Genomic DNA, 17,781 nt, shown 5'->3' with positions numbered 1-17,781 from the left:
GTTCAGGAGGCATTTCTAGTCTCACACAGAGGAGGGATTAAAACTTCACCACACAGCAAAGAACATAAATGTTTTCAATGTGTTTACAACTGAAAGAACTTGTAGAAATGTTAACTCATTTATTTTTTTGATAAATTTTACAACTCATATGAGAAGTATTCTGATATTGATTATTCATTTCACAAACTGCAATTCTAATTTTTATATATAAAAAGATTACTTTGATCACTTGCTATGGATGTTTTTTCAGTTTGTCATCTATTATTAATGATGATATTGTGATAAATCTTAATTTGGAATTATATGATAATATATCAGTTACTTAAAAGGTACAAGATACATACCATTGCAAATAGTCTGTTAATGGATGCGTCGATGGTCATTAATATACCAAGATGCTTAACCCTGAATAAGAATTAAAGATGATATAAGCTTTTAAAATTAAATTAAGAACTAAAATAAACTTGAATGTTAATTTACTTGATTAGAACAATGAACAATTGTAAAATAAATATAGACTTGTCAGGAATAAAGCATTTACAGTATTATTTACCCATTGTTCGTGGTAATAAGGAGGCTTGATATATATTTTGTATATTGATTATAATGTATTTTGCTTTAAAGAATAAAGTTGTGGAGAAGGGAAGCTTCAATCAAAAAGACGTCATGCTGTCAGCAACCCCCTTATACAGCAACCTTCACAGCTGGATGAGCACTGATAGAGTTCGCATGTGTGGAATTAATGAAGAAGGGTAAGATAAGTTATATTTTTGCATGGTAATAAATAAAACAAAACTTTTGACCCTCATTGGGATTCATCTCTGGGAAATCATAGTTATTTGACAGGATGGTGACTCTTATAAATGCATAGATTAGATTTGGTTTTCTTGAATGGTGTGGAAGATTGTTAACCTGGCTTACTTAAAGTTTAAATATCTTGGCTTAATGAATAATATTGAATAGATGGCTTCCCTTTCCAAGCAAAATTAACCAATTCTATTTATTTCTTTTAGTTATATCAAGACATGTGAGGTGACAAACTGTTTCAAATTATAATTTCCAAAGACATGAATGATTTTCCATTCACGAAGTGGCTCAAATTTTGTGGTTGGTGAGGAAGCAATTGCATTTATGTTCACTGTGAAGTTTCCCCAAAAGTTTTGCAATATTTACACCCTTCTTTGTCATTGGCTACTGGTAGATATCAGTTCAAGGGAATTCTTGGCATTCAACAGATATTTTAATCATTATAGCTGAGCCACTGTTTACATTAAAGGAAATATAAGAGACAACAGGTACTGGAATTTGGATCAAAGAATAAGCTGCTGGAGAAACTCAGTGGGTCAGGCAGCATCTGTGGAAACAAAGCAATAGTTGTCATTGTGGGTCAAGACTCTGCATCAGGATTGAGAGTGTAGAAAGGAGATAGCTAGTATAAAGAGGTGAAGGGGCCAGGCAATGCAGGAGCTAGCAAACAATAGGTGAATCTAGGTGTAGAGGAGATAATGGACAGAAGGAAACCAGCTGAGAAGGAGATGGGTGGAAATAGTGACAGAGGTTGGGAGAAAATTAGTGGAGACAATAGAGCTGCTGCTGACTATTAAATCTGATTTTTTTAAAAAGGAAATTGATAATTGAAACCAAATAATGTGAGTGATAGTGGGCAGATGGGAATGGTGAGGGAGGGGAGTGAAGGACTGAGTGGGTTGAGTGTGTGGGTGATAGGCAGATGGAATCAGGTGGCAGAGGGTAAAGGGAACACAAAGTACACTGCAGATGCTGTGGTCAAATCAACAAGTACAAACAAACTGGATGAACTCAGCAGGTTGGGCAGCATCTGTTGAAATGAGCAGTCAACGTTTCAGGCCAAGACCCTTCATCAGGACTCCTGCAGCTTGTATGTACAAGAGGGTAAAGGGAAACAGGAGACTCTGGCAAAGGGAAGTGGTGATTGGAAAGAACTGTAGTGCAAGAGGCTCTTGGTGGATTGGAAGGGGTGAGAGAGTGAGAAAGGGTGCTGGTAATCTGACTTTTATACTGCCTAACTATCCTAGGGCAAATTTACAGAAACCAATTAATCAATAAACCAGGAACTAATCAGCTATGACGTTATCAAATTGCAGACGAGGGGTTCAGTTGTTCACTCATGTACTCATGTTCCTTTTTCTTAAGTCACCAGAAGAGTTTGCTAAACAGTAGTCATGATTTTTGCCTTGCTCTGAAAAGTTATACCTTGTGCAATACTTTCAGGGTATTTGACAGTATGATCAATTCAGAAATACCCAGATATTTCATGTTAATTTAAGTGATTTTGGACCTGCCTCCAGGATGTATCCCTGCATACTCTGTCCATATCTTCAAATTACTAGTACAGATGCCTGGGCAAGCACAGCCTCAGAGTGACTATAAAGAAGATGGTATACAATTGAGTCTCTAGGTCTTTCACAAGAAACAAGTTTCAGTCAGAGCCCCACCTTTGATGATGTTCAAGTTCTTAAGGGTTTAAAAAAGTCTCAGATAAAGAGAAAATTGCTTTAATAATTCTTCCAGAAGAAGATGGTGCCAGTGAATAATGTGGCTAAGAGCAACATCCTTCAGATGGGTCACAAAACTACTTTGACTTCTTTTGCATCTTCCCTTTTCTTTCAAATGTGCTTCTTCTACTATTTGGAGCCTCTGATCTAGATTTTGATGGTGTGTTTTTGGGTTGGTTAGGCGATTTGGCATTTTGCTGTCTCTGAGCAAGTTCCTTGAGGCCAAGAAGCCTGGAGATGGGATGCAAGCCCACAATCAACTCCATTTCTTGCCGATTAAAAACCCGAGGAAGATTAAAAGCATCGAGGTGCGGAAGGCAAGTGGGTGTTCAGTGCCGTCTACAGCCTCTCACTCGCTGTTGCCAGAGGAAGGTGCCAGCATGTGAGGCTCTCTCTCTGCTTCTGGAGGAAGGTGCCTGCATTTGAATGGTCTCTCTCCCTCAATGCATTTGGAGGATGGTGCTGAAATTCTTTGTCTGCAGATTGTGGATTGGACTCTCATTCATGTTATGATGTGTTTCTGGTTGCTCCTTTTTTTTGTTGTCGCTATTTTTGGTGATTTTGATTGGGATGGCCTGCAGATACCAAACACTGAGCTGAACTGAATGTGCACTCTTTCGATTTGTATTTTATGTTCTGAAATGTTCACTCCTTTTTTTTTGTTGCCACTTGTGCTATTTTTTTTTGCATGGGGGAGTGTTTGATGTTTTTCTTTGAAAGGGTTCCATGGTTTTTCTTTGTTTCGTGGCTCTCTGCAGGAAAGACAAATCTCAGGGTTTATATACTGCATACATACTTTGATAATAAATGCATTTTGAACTTGGACAAATAATAAACTGAAGAAAGTAGTACCAGTGACCACAGATGACGTGACCAAAGATGACGTCCTTTAGGCAGTTCATGAAACTAATTATTTTACTTTTTCTTCTTTCAAATGAGTGCTATTTGATGGTGTGTTTTTGGGCCGATTGAGTGATCTGGCACTTAGCTGTCTCCAAGGCAGTTTGGTGAGGTTTGGAACATAGTGTGTGGCCTGGAGGTCAAGATGCCTGGAGATGGGGTGTGAGCCCATGATTGACTTAATTTCTTGCTGATCAAAGCATCGAGTAAGATTGAAATGTGTGAGAACGAGAGCAGAAGGCTAGTGGGTGTTCAGCATCATCTGCCTGTGCTTGACTGGTCTCTCTCTCCCTCTCCCTCTCCCTCTCCCTCTCCCTCTCCCTCTCCCTCTCCCTCTCCCTCCCCCTCTCCCCCTCTCCCCCTCTCCCCCTCTCCCCCTCTCCCCCTCTCCCCCTCTCCCCCTCTCCCCCTCTCCCCCTCTCCCCCTCTCCCCCCCCCTCTCCCTCTCCCCCTCTCCCTCTCCCCCTCTCCCTCTCTCTCCCCCCCTTGTGCTCGCTGCACCCAGAGGATGGTACTGGATTCTTGGTTTTTCAGCAAGGTTTAATTGATATGGTTTGTGGATTGGACTCTGTAGTTCATGTTATATGTGTTTTTGGTTTCTGGTTGCTTTTTTTAATTGCTATTTTTTGCGATTTTGATTGGGGTGGACTGGTCCTGTGGCCTGCAGTCAACAAACGACACATCACTAATTCGAAATTAACTGAACATTCCTAGACTGTTTCAATGACTCTGTGGTTTGATGTTTTATTTTCTGTGTCTTTCGCTTGTTTTTTTTGCTGTTTATGCCATTGGTTTTTTTATTGCATGTTGGGTATTTGATATTTTCTCTGAATAGGTTCCATGGTGTTTCTTTGTTTCTCGACTGTCTGTGGGAAGACGAATCTCAGAATTGTATACCACATACACACTTTGATAATAAATATACTTTGAATTATTTAAATAACTAGAATATTGAAATAGAGTAAAGTAAATAAAAAGTGGAAAACCTCATTGAAGTGAGTGAAAATTCTGATTCCATGCCAGATCAGCATTTATCCTGGTGTTTATAGTCAAATTGCAGAAGTCCTGTTCACTTAGGGGTTATTGAATATTTCCATTTTCTTGATTTGTTTCTAGCTATAACATGTAATCTGGGTCCCCAGATATGACAACCTTTCACAAGTGGCAAGGTTTATTGAGGGCATTTTAGGATTTTCTGGATTAAACCAAGCAGCTGTGGAAATCCTGAATTTGTCAGTTTCATGTAATTATAGCAAACATTAATTATTTTGCCCATATTTCTACTGCAGTGTATATACCATTAAATTAATCACCTCATGTTGTTGGGGAATGCTGCTCAAAACAGGCAATGTGCTAGAAATTATTTTCCTCTCTCCAAAAATAAGAAGAGAATTTGTAGGGGACTTGCACTTAACTTGCCTATGTACGTGTGATCATTTTAATTTTAACTACTTTGCTTTTAGTTTGCAGAAGTATGTCAAAACAATATAAATTCAGCACTAGTTTAAACTGGACTATAGATTTACTATTCAAAATACTATATGTCTAAAATTCCTTTTCAGTTTTGAATGGCTAATGCTTACTCGGTCAAAAATAAATGCTTACAAATAAATCTACATTGCATTTCTGTATGATACATGTGGAAAATTGAACCCACTGAGATCCAAATTCCAGGCGATTATATAGAACACATAACACAGCACAGGAAAAGGCCATTTGGTCCACAGTGTTGTGCCAAACCAGCTAAAAAGCAAGTCAAAAAGACCCAAACACTAATGCCCCCCTAACTACACCACATCCGTATCTCTCCATCCTCCTTATATCTGTGTGCCTATCCACATGCCCCTTAAAAGCCTCTAATGTATTTGCCTCTACCATAATTAATGCAAAATAGTTTTTAAAGTGGTTGGTGCAGTGGTGTTGGAGGTAGTGCAACTGTCTTGGAGCTCTAGTGACCTTGCTTCAATCCAGCTGAAAGTATTGTTTCAGTAAGGTTCGTTTTGCCATTGTATGCATGTTCTGTTGCTCTCAAGAGCTCTCTTTTGATATACATGATTAAATAAGGTGCTTCAACATGAATAGTGCAATTACTGTTTCAACCCATTGAGATGTAATCTGCTAGTTACTACTGCTTAACTAGGAATAATAGGAGCTCTGTTATATTCTATTTGAACATGTAAATGGTTTGTCTTGAGGCCATTGTCTCCCTCAATATGGCTATTATTTGCACAAGTTAAGGTGGTAACCATATTTTTGACAGTTTGTTTCTGATTAGCCAAAAGGGATTTGGTATCCAAATTGAAGAGCTACTGTAGTTTTTGCTCTGCTTAATATACACTCATTGGCCACTTTGTTAGGTACATTTGTACACCTGCTTGTTAATGCAAATATCTAATCAGCCAATCATGTGATAGCAACTCAGTGCATAAAAGTATTCAGACATGGTCAAGAAGTTCAGTTGTTCAGACCAATCATCAAAATGGGGAAGAAATACAATCCATCGTCAAAGTCTCCTTGAATCAGAATCAGGTTTATTATCACCAGCATGTGACATGAAATTTGTTAACTTAGCAGCAGCAATTCGATGCAGTACATAATCTAGCACAGAGAGAGAAAAATAATAATAATAAATAAAATAAAACATAATAAATAATCAAATCAATTATGTATATTGAAGAGATTATTAAAAATATGCAAGAACAGAAATATTGTATATTTTAAAAAGTGAGGTAGTGTCCAAAGCTTCAAAGTCCATTTAGGAATTGGATGGGAGAGGGGAAGAAGCTGTTCTTGAATCGCTGAGTGTGTGCCTTCAGGCTTCTGTATCTCCTACCTGACGGTAACAGAGAGAAAAGTACATGCCCTGGGTGCTGAAGGTCTTTAATAATGGACGCTGCCTTTCTGAGACACCACTTCCTAAAGATGTCCTGGATACTTTCTAAGCTAGTACCCAGGATGGAGCTAACTAGATTTACAACTTTCTGTGCTTCTTTTGATCCTGTGCAGTAGCCCCTCCATACCAGATAGTGATGCAGCCTGTCAGAATGCTCTCCACGGTGCAACTATAGAAGTTTTTGAGCGTATTTGTTGACGTGTCAAATCACTTCAAACTCCTCATAAAGTACGGCTGCTGTCTTGCCTTCTTTATGACAACATCAGTATGCTGGGACCGGGTTAGATCCTCGGAGATCTTGACCCCCAGGAAGTTGAAGCTGCTCACTCTCTCCATCTCTGATCCCTCTATGAGGATTGGTACGTGTTGATTGATTACCAATGATTACTGGTGTCAGACAGGGTGGTTCGAACATCTCAGACACCACTGATCTCCTGGGATTTTTGCACACAAGTCTCTAGAGTTTACAGAAAATGTTGCGAAAAACGAACATTCAGTAAGCAGCAGTTTTGTGGACAAAAATGCCTTTTAAGTAAGAGAGGGCAGAGAATTGCCAGACAGGTTCAAACTGACAGAAAGGTGACAGTAACTCAAATAACCACATGGTACAATGGAGGTGTGCAGAAGTGCACTCTGAATGGAGATCATATTGAACCTTGAAGTAGATGTGCTACAGCAGCAGAAGACCTTGAACATAATCTCAGTGACCACTTTATTAGATATAGGAGGTACCTAATAAAGTAGCCACTAGTGTATACTACAGTGTTTCTGAAGATTGATTATATAGGGAATTCTATTAGTTGATTTATTACATGTTTCATTTATTTAATGTAAAAAGCTAGTTTCATATATGAAGGTTTCTCTCTACACCCGTTTGTGTTTTTTTTATGACTTTCATTTGTATCTCTTGTTTAAGCATTGTTTCCTTTACAACATTGTGCCTAAAGTCTATTTCAAGCAGAGAAGTAATCTCATATCATATCAAATATGAAAAGCCCAGGCAGATAATTAAAACTGACGTTGGTGATCCTTACTGATGTTCCAGTGGTCAATTTATAGGAACACTGGAAATATTATTAATAAAGTTGGAAAGCAATATTTGTTTGACTTTGAAGAGTTCTGGATAACTTTTAAAGGCACGGTATCCAAGGTGGCTTTTACCTTAAATAGTGATTACCTATCATACTCAGTGCCTTATGGAATAATGAAGAAAAGCTTGCCTTAAGTAGTTCATTGCTGTAAGAAGGGTAAAACTATTTTGAGAGAAAGAATACTTGCTGATCATGATAACTAAAACTATTTGAGAAATGCCTAATATTACATTGCATGTGCAGGTTAAGGCTAACATGATTGAATTTGATTTTTTTCACAGTCGGAAAGTCTCTGTAAGTGATGGTGAAACACAAAAAAGCATGAAGCGTTTTGGGATGAGAGAAGAGAATCATATGACCCACAACCTGAGTGTGGTGAGTTATTACTTTTGTACTTGTCAAATTTAACGTCTGTTATTTTGAACTAATGAACTAGAGTGAATTAATTTGTTAAAATTACTTATTGATTGTCAATATACAAGACATTTGATCTCAGTTGTACATTAATCTCAGAGTTTAGGCCTATTGAAATACAGTCACAAGCTATCTGGCCTGTTGAGCCTGCTCCATCATTCCGACTGATCTGGCCTTGGACTCGGCTCCATCTACTTGCCCTTTTTTCCCATAACCCTTAAGTCCCCAACTATGCAAAACTCTACCTTAAATATATTTAATGAGGTGACCTCTACTGCTTCCTTGGCCAGAGAATTCCACATTTTCACATGAGCTTTTAGTTTCATGTCTTCCTTTATTTCCTTAGTTATCCAAAACTGGCTCTTCCCATCCTTACTCTTGCTTTTAACTGCATTGTACTGTTGTTGTGCACCACGAAAAATCTCTTTGAAAGTTTGCTCATGTTCCTCAGCTGTTTCTCTCTCCCCCCCCCCCCCAAAGCCTGTGTTCCCAGTTTACACGAGCTAACTCCTTCTTCATCCCCTGTATTTTCCCTTATTTAGGCATTATTACACTGAATTCAGATCAAACCATTGTCTCCTCCATTTGTATTTTTGTATTTGAATGATTCAATCATTCTGTGATCACTCTTTTCAAAGGATCCATAACAGCAAGATAGTTAATTTTATGTGTCTCACTGCCCAGGAGCAGATCTAAGATAGCATGTTCCTTTGTAGGTTTAGTAACATGCTGTGCAAAAAAGTGTCAGGAATGCATTCTATCAACTTCTCCTCAAGACACCCTCAACCAATATGATTGACCAATTATATATGCAAGTTGTAGAAGGAGTATAGTATGATGCATCTTTGATACATATTATTGTAGCAACCTTTACTTGAATATATAAGACTTGATTTTAAAGTTTATGGATGATACACACCCACCCAAAATATGCTGTGAACAATGAGGAACATCACAATAGGCTTAAGATGAAAGCAGAGAGACTGATGAAATGGGCAGATATATGATAGGTGAAATTTAATGGAAGTGTGTAGGAAGGATAGAATCATTCGTAGAATATGTATAATTTTAAAGGTAGTTCAGAGACACGAAGTACTTATACTCACATTTTTGGAAGTGGCAAGCAAATATAATTAGGTTCTTTTTAACAAAGAACATTCTTGGTTTTATAAACACAGGCATAGAACAATGTAGCAAGGAATTTTTAGCAAACCTTTATGGATCACTAGCTAGGTTCCAGCTACATCATTGCTCCTTTTTCAAGTAAGTAGACTTAAGGAAGAATGTCAAGATATTAGGAGATTTACTTGAGTGGTGTTGATAAGGTTATGGGATATTTAATGGAGATCTTCAAATTTATAAGGAAATTTGACTAATAAGAATAGACTATCTCCTGTGGCACAGGCGTTAAGAATGTGAGAACACAGATTAAGGACATTTGCAAAATGACTGGCGATGTATAAGAATATTTTATGCAGTCAGTTGTAATTGTGTGTGCACCATTTGAACAGGAATCAAATGTAATAATAACCTGATCAGAATCAGGTTTAATATCACTGGCATATGTCGTGATATGTTGTTGCTATGTGGTAGCCTGTACAATGCAATGCATAATAAAAATTGTAAATTACAGTAAGAGGTAGGGGGGTGTGTGTGTGTGTGTGTGTGTTTATTTATTTTTAACTCTCTTTCTCTCTCTCTCTCTCCCTCTCCCTCTCTCTCTCCCCCCTCACCTCTTATGGGTGGTGTGTATCTGTATTTTTCCCTCAGTCTTGGGTCCTCTACCAATGGCCTGGGAATTTGAGGATTCGGTGTGTATCTTTCTGTTCCTAGTAGTGCGCTCTTCTGGACTGAGCTCTCAGATGTTGTTCCCAGGATTTGTTGGACCTTGTCTTCCAGTTCTGGTGTCTCAGCCCCAAGTGCTCGTATCACCACTAGGATTACTCTGGCTTTAACCTTCTACATCCTTTCTATCTGCTCTTTCAAGCCCTGGTATTTCTCCAGCTTCTCATATTCTTTCTTCCAGATGTTACTGTCAATCAGGATTGCCACATCTATTACTATTGTTTTCTTCTGTTCCTTGTTCTGTATTACTATGTCTGGTTGGTTGGCTGGTACCTTCTTATCAGTCTGCATTTGGAAATCCCACCAGATCTTAGCTCTGTCATTCTCCACTACCTTTTTAGGTGTTTCCGTTTGGAATTGTGAGTGTCCAATCATACTCAGCACAGATATTCTATACACAATTCCTAAAAACCTGATTTCAGCAGTTTCTTTGCACAGTCTGCATCTTGGGTCTTGCTTCCATTGCTCTGGTGCTCAGCACTTGTTCTTGTACAGCTATGAGCAAGTTCCTCTTTGCTGTCCCTCAGCCCTGCCATTTCGAGACATTGGTTTGACTTCCTTACGTCAGCCACCTCTGATATCTGGTGATGGTACATCCTGTGCAATGGCTTGTCCTGCCATGGCCTCTGGTCCTCTGGTTCTGCTTCACCCACTTCCATTTCCATATTGCCTGCCTGCTGTCTGAGGTATTCTCCAGCAGATCTTCCTTAGGGGCCATATTCCTGATATAATCATGGATGTTTTGCACTTCTTCCAGGATTGTGGCCTTGACACTTCCAAGTCCCTATTCTCCTTTATTCTTATGGCTGTACAGTCACTTGATGTTGAACTTTGGGTGGAGTCTTCCATGTATTATTGGTAGTTTCCAGGTCTTGATGTCAGCGGCTTTCAGTTCATTCCTTGTCCAGCACGCTATTGAGGCTGGGTATCTGATGACTGGTATAATGAATGTGTTGATGGATCTGATCTTGTTCTTCCCATTCAGCTGGTTTTTTAGGACCTTTCTCACTCTTTGGAGGTACATAGATGTTGCAGCCTTCCTTCTGTCCTCATCATGGCTTCCATGCCCCTGCAGGGTCCCCAGGTATTTGTAGCTGTTCTGTACATCTGATATGTAGCCTTCAGGTAACTCAACTCCTTCAGTCTTGATGAGTTTACTTCTTTTCACTACCATCCGGGCACATTTTTCCAGTCCAAATGACATCCCGATGGCTCAGCTGTACGCCCTTGTTAGGTGGAATAGTGAGTCAATGTCTCGTTCATTTCTGGCATACAGCTTGATGTTATCCATGTACAGGAGGTGGCTGATGGTCACTCCCCTCTTGAACCTTTATCCATATCCACTCTGAGATGATCTGGCTGAAGGGGTTCAAGCCTATGCAGAATAGCAGGGGGGGATAGTGCATCACCCTGATATATCGCATATCCGGTGGACACGTTTGCTTTTGGCTTTGAGTTAACTTTTAGCATTGTCCGCCATTGAGTTCTTGACGAAGGTCCTTAGTATCGTGTTGACCTTGTACAGAGAAAGGCATTCCAGGGTATGTGTGTGAGGCATTGAAAATCATATGGTTTCTGGTAGTTGATCCAGGCTATACTTAAGTTGGTTTGCTTGGTCTTGAAGTCTCACATGACTGCTCTTTCCACCAGTAATTGGTGTTTGGAGCCTCTCGTTCCAATACCAACCGCCCTCTGAGCAGGGACTCAGGAATTCACACTTATGTTCCTTCCGCTTTGTGGCTATGATGCCTGATAGGAGCTTCCACGTTGTTGACGGGCAGGTTATAGGCTGGCAGTTTGATGGTGTTGCTCCTTTGTGAAGATTCATTATGAGTACTGTCCTTCCTTGAGTTAGCCAGCCAGGGTTGGATCCTGCTTCAAGTAGCTGGTTCATTTGAGCTGCCAGCCATGTTTGTAATGCTGTTAGTTCCTTCATTAAATAGGCATGGATCATGTCGGGCCCTGGTGATGTCCAGTTGTGATGATGACTGGTTCTTCCTCTGGGAGGTTGCAGAGGCTTGCTTGTCATTGAACACTGGTATTATGTGATGCTTCTTTTTCCCACGTACTCTTCCAGTGCTCCTCAGTTTCTGTTTTGGTTGGTTCGGGTACTGCCTTCTTGTTGCTGTGGAACTGTGCAAATACTTTTCCTGGTTCTTTGGAGAAGAGTGCATTTATTCACTTAGCCTCTGTGTCCTTAGTATCCCTCTGGAGTCTGGTAGCTGGAGCTGTTAACCATTGCTTGGCAGTTTCCGGGTATATCTCTGTATTTCCTCAGTAGCTGAGGTGAATCTTTGGTCTTCCCACCCCTCTGCAGCTCAGTTAGTCTGCTGACTTCTGCCCTTGTGGTTTTCATCTTGGTTTCCAATCCTCATCTCCGAGGGGGTTATAACAGTACTCTCCACTGTATTTCATTTTGCAGCCCAAGATTTCTAGAATTACAGCTTTTGTGGGCAGATGTAATGTGAGCATGAGGGACCCCTCGCACTTGTATTACATCTGCCCACAAAAGCAGTCGTTCTAGAAATGCTGGACTACAAAATGAAATATAAAATTAAGTAGAACAAAAAGAGAAAGAAGTAGTGAGGTAGTGTCCATGGGTTCATTGTTCATTGAGAAATATGATAACAGAGGGAAAGAAGCTATTCCTGAGTCATTGAGTGTGTGTCTTTAGGCTTCTGTGCCTCCTGAATGATGGATGCTGCCTTTTTGTGCCATCGCTCCCCGAAGATGCCCTGGATGTTGGGGAGGCTAGTGCCCATGCGAGTTGACTGAGTTTACAACTTCCTGCAGATTATTTATAGTTGGCATTTGAGCTGTGCGTAGCACATGTTCATGGGTGTAGAGAGAGTAGACAGTGGGTTAAGCATACATCACTGAGGCCCACTACAGTTTATTATCAGTGGGGAGGAGATGTTATCCGCACAGACTGTGGTCTTCTGGTGAGGAAGTCAAGGATTCAGTTGTAGTAGAGTAGAGGTCCAGGTTTTTCCACAGTTTTTGATCAGAACTGTAGAAATGAATGTGTTTAAATGATGCGTTATAGTTAATAAACAGCAGCCTGACGTAAATATTAGGATTGAAGAGCCAATGAGATCACATTCACCTTAGACCTATTGTAATGATAAGCAAGTTGCAGAGGCTCCAGGCCCCTGCTTAGGCAGGTGTTGATTCTAGCCATAACCAACCTCACAATGCATATCATCACCATAGATCTGAGTTTACTGGACAATAGTTGTCAGGCAGCTCACACTGCTCTTCATGGACATTGGTATGATTGTTGCCCTTTTGAAGCAGGTGGGAACTTCAGACTGTAGCAATGTGAGATTGAAAATGTCTTTGAACACACCCATCAGTTGGTTGGCACAAGTTTTCAGAGCCCTACCAGGTACACCATTGGTATCTGCGGCCTTCTAAGGTCTTTCACTCACTTGAAAGACGTTCTGACTTCAGCCTCCAAGACAGATCACAGGGTCACTGGATACTGCAGGGATCCTCATAGCTGTAGTTTTGTTCTCCCTTTCAAAGCATGATAAACAGGGGAAAAATTTAGGAGAATTGGACAAGGAAATGGGACTAAAAGATGAAAGAGCTTAACACTAGCAAGATAGGTTATGTAGACTTGTTTTGTACGATGGCAGCTTGCTTCACTGAAGGATATAGACATACCAATTAGACTTCTACAGCAATCTCAAAGCTTCTAACTGATTATTATTGCTCTATTACCTCTATAATTCAAATTTATTTAGGCTTTTAAAGAATTGCATTCAAATTCACAAGCCATATATTCGATCTTGATTCATATCAATAAATGAAAATAAAACTTAAAAAGCATATAGTGGAAATCTGACAAAAAACATAATGTCTGTAAATATGTAGAGTTTTGACGTATAGCTTTCAAATAAAACATAAATCTATTTTTCTTTCCAAAGATGCTGTCTGACTCAGTAAGAGTTTCCAGCATTTTTTGTTTTTCTTCTTAATTCTTATGTTTTCAGTCCTGCCCTTTGGATTCCTCATCCAACAACATAACATTAAGTTAGTATAACTAGTTTGAGTTCCGGTTTCTGCCTTGTTCACAGATGAGTTTCTCAGAATCTCTGTTGTTATTTCCATGTCAGATGACTCTGCAGCTGAACTCACAGAGTCATCATTTACTAAAAAATGTGAAGCCAACTGAATGCCAGTTTAGTTTTGCCAACCATGTCAATTCAAGAAGTATAATTCTGATACAATTTGTTTGCAGCTTTAAAAATTGCTAAGTGCTTCACAGATGGAGACAGATAAGGGAATGGATGGTGAACCACAAAGAGAAATTTGAAGGAATTTGGTGAAGGGGGAGGAGAAAAAGGGAAAATAGATGAAATTGCTTCAGAATTGGATACAGAGTTCCTTGGACCTTGGAAGTGGTCATAAGTGTAAAAAGGTTGGGGAAAGTAATTCTCCTAAGTTACTTAACAGTATGTGTGATTGGCCCTGCCTCCATTACATGCTCTGTAGTCTCAATCCTCCTTATTTTAGTAATCTATAAAGCTTCAAGATATCCAGTTATTCCTGAAGGTACCAAGATCCTTTCCTAAGCCACTCACCTCTCCTTTTAGATTTGTATCTTTGATCTTTATAAAACTTTACATAGCTGGCATCAACATTTTGTTTGTGAATGTGCTGTGTAAGGCTTTGGATGGCTTTGCTTTGTTGGAAGTGCAATATAAATGGAAATAACTACTGGTGTTCTGGCACTGCTGAATAATTTGGGCTGAGATGATGCTGAAATGATAGAGCCAAGAAAGTATAAAATTTAGGCTGATAATGCACGCTGTGGGCTTGATTTTTACACCCCACTAATAATACAGCAATGAAGGCAAATATACTAGAAGGGGATAGAATGGATAGGAGAACGTAAGATTTGTGGGACCAAGGCTATCGGTGGCAGAGAGAGAAGAGCAGTTGAATAGCTACTAAATGGTATTCGGTAAATTGATGATCAGTAGAATAGTTGGTTTATTTTACCTCCATAAACAGTAATGTTATGATAACAAGGTCTATTAAGAGCTGAGATGTAGGTTATAAATACTTGCCTTTCTACTGTATGGTTGCTCTATCTAGTTTCCTTGTGTTTTGTTTCATGTGCTAACTGGCAATAGATTTTATCATTTATTAGAAGAGTAGTTTTGACTGACAGAAAACAAATCAAATGATGTTTTTAATGGTATATAATATATTGTAATTAATCTTATTGAAATTTTTTTCAGGTGGATGCTGCCTCAGTGAGACAAATTGATCGACTAAGAGCTACCAGTGGTATCATGCAAGAGGAGCTTAGAAACCATAATGGTATTATATATCCTACTGCACATGGGCTAAGAAATGAAAAAGAACAAGAGGCTGCGGTGGCCATGACCAGTTTGGGATTTATGGCCGATAGAATGCCTGATTTGAATTATAAAGTGCATCCACCAGAAACACTGGAAAATGGAAGTGGTTGCACAAAGCCTCATGAAAGCTTTAGCACACTGTACAAATCACCTCCTGGTCTACAAAGTGCTGCTAGTGCCCGAGGTGAACCACTGGGTTTAGAAGGATCTTCTGCTGGCAAACAAACTCCAGTAAATGGAACTGGTCCAAGTTATTTGCGGCTTCCATGGGTTAACCCATACATAGAGAGCCCACCATCAGGCATGTATTCATTTGTGGACTCGTCAAGTAATTACCCAAGGAACATGTATAAAACATGTTTGATACCTTCACAGAACTCTTTTGGCCTACCGCAGCACATAACCTATTCACCAGTCTGTAGTCACAGTGACCGCTTCTTATACATACCACCTCCACACTATGGCTTGCCTCCCATCCCTTCATCTCTTCCTTCTCCATTAAGGATTACTCCAGCTGCAACATCACCCATAATGTCATCGATGGTTCACTGTTCTGAAAAATGCCTTTCCGGGATAATGACAGGTAACCCAAGACTACCAGTTGATCCACACATTTTGACTCATCAGATTTCAAGTAGTAAGAAAACAAGGGTTCCAGCTTCTGAAAAGTCAAATGCTAGTAGCATTTCTGCTGACCCAGCTGCATTGTTGCAATCTCCAAGACCACCTTCCCGGCTTCAGCTATCCTCAGGGCAGATTGGTGAGAATTCTTCTGAATTTCAGAAGCATCTTGCTAGGATATCTGGTCCTTCTCCTTCAATGGCACTTCCTCATGGTTATTTAAGTCTAAGTAGTGAATTTACTTCTCCTGTTCGCTCAGTAAATGGCAAAACCTCAAAACCATCAGAATCTAGTGAAAACTTCCAGCAAACAGCAACACATTCACGAAACACTCAGCCAGAACAAAAAACTGCTAAGTCTCCATCGCAGCAAGAAAAACAGACATCCACCAAAGACTGCAATGAAAAGCCTCTAGATCTGTCTTCTAAAGTAGGCTGTGGTGAGACCTCAACTGATCAAGTGTCAAAGACTGAGAGTATTGATAAGGTGGTACCTGGCAAATGGCGAAACAACTCTTCATTGTCAAACAAGGAAACACATTCTGAAGGTTTTTCGACTTCAATGCAGTGTGATGTTCCTGTTGAAAGGCCTGCTATTATTAATAAATTGCACTCAACCTGGGCTATTCCTAGTACCAGTTCTGCAGGAGACCATCAAACGAGTAGTATATTGGTGAGCAATAAAACACTAGAGCGTATAATTCCACATCAGCGAAGCTCCTCGTGTCCTAGGATTGGGAGTTCCAATGGTTCTGTTACTCATATTCCAGGTTCGGTCTCTGCATTGGGCCGTCCTGCATCTGCTTCACCTTCGCCAAATGTTAATACTGAATGGGTTCAGTCTGAAAAGGCACATCGGAATAATTCTTCAAATAAGACATCTGTCATTCACCAAACTGGACAGTCCTCTCCAATACCAAGTAAGCAGCCCACTAAAGGGACCAAAGGAAGCTGTCAAGATTTTGTGTCGCATGCAACTGAAAGTGGTCAGTCATCAGGTTCAATATTTCTAACTCCAAATGAGACTTTTCTATCTCCACCTTTACCATATACAAATAGGTATTTTACATACTCCACACCAGAAGGAATCCCAATTAGCCACCTTCCCTTACCTGATAAAGGACTTGTATTTCCCCATCCTGCCTTATTACCCAATGGCAACTTATACGCAGGAAACTTAGCACCAAAGCACAGACTTTCTTATAGCAGTTTGCCAACATGCAGAAGTGAATACACACTATTCCACAATACCCAGAATTTGATCAACCCTATCATCTCGCCAAACAGTGTTCAGGAAGAAAAACGGAGTGAAGGCGCACAGCGACGATCCAGATCACATGATCGACTTCGAAGCAGTGAAGAACCAGTTAACAGAGAGAGACCAGCAGAAATTTCGCAAAAAGTAAATGCAGACCAGTCACATGCTTCAGGAAGAAGTGAACCATTATGTCATAGTCCAAAGAATCATGGCAAAACATTTGCCAAAGATAATAAGGACAAGCAACTGATCTTAGAACACAATGATCAACGGGGTAAAACTGAAGCAAAAACATCTAAAAAGTGTATCCCATCTGAGGGCAATAACAAACAAAATTCCACAAAGGAAAGCAGTGATAAAACGGTCGACTCAGTGGAAGCCGTTTCAATAGAAGATGGTATCCAAAAAGACAGAGATGCCCATAAGGGGGTAGAGACCTGTAGCTTATCACAGAGCCAGTGTGTACCAAACCAGAATATAAACAAAGAAAATACTTCAGACAGCCAAAGCAAAGAGAGTACAACAGCTCATTTGATTGCTGTTGTCTCAGAGAATGATTCCATTATTAACAATGTTGCCGCATCTTCTGGCAAAACAAATACAGAGAAGGAATTTGGTGCTGAAACTGGGCAGTTTTTGGCTCAATTGAATCACAGTGATACCAAAGACAGAATTGAAGATCTGGAGGCAACAGCTGCTAAATTTATGAAGCCGAAGAAATCTAATCTAACAAAACGAATAGCAAACTCAGCTGGGTACGTGGGAGATAAATTTAAGTGTGTCACAACTGAACTATATGCAGACTCTAGCCAACTTAGTCGAGAACAACGAGCACTACAGGTGAGTTGTTG

The 17,781-nt window shown here is 39.9% G+C and overlaps 1 protein-coding gene across 6 annotated transcripts in view; it reads left to right on the top strand.

Annotated features, from left to right (window-relative positions):
- bcor (BCL6 corepressor) overlaps positions 1–17,781 on the top strand; it is a 279,875-nt gene that overhangs the window by 220,696 nt on the left and 41,398 nt on the right. For all 6 annotated transcript variants that reach the window (XM_059968251.1, XM_059968253.1, XM_059968249.1 and 3 more), the window contains 3 exons: positions 625–752; positions 7,700–7,793; positions 14,930–17,770. In XM_059968251.1, coding sequence (XP_059824234.1) covers positions 625–752; positions 7,700–7,793; positions 14,930–17,770 — 3,063 coding nt within the window. The remainder of the gene's footprint in view (positions 1–624; positions 753–7,699; positions 7,794–14,929; positions 17,771–17,781) is intronic.

The sequence above is a fragment of the Hypanus sabinus genome, chromosome 4, assembly GCF_030144855.1.
Source record: "Hypanus sabinus isolate sHypSab1 chromosome 4, sHypSab1.hap1, whole genome shotgun sequence".
Lineage (NCBI taxonomy): Eukaryota > Metazoa > Chordata > Chondrichthyes > Myliobatiformes > Dasyatidae > Hypanus > Hypanus sabinus.
Note: the sequence above shows the minus strand (reverse complement) of the source record. Positions and strands in the feature narration are given on the sequence as shown.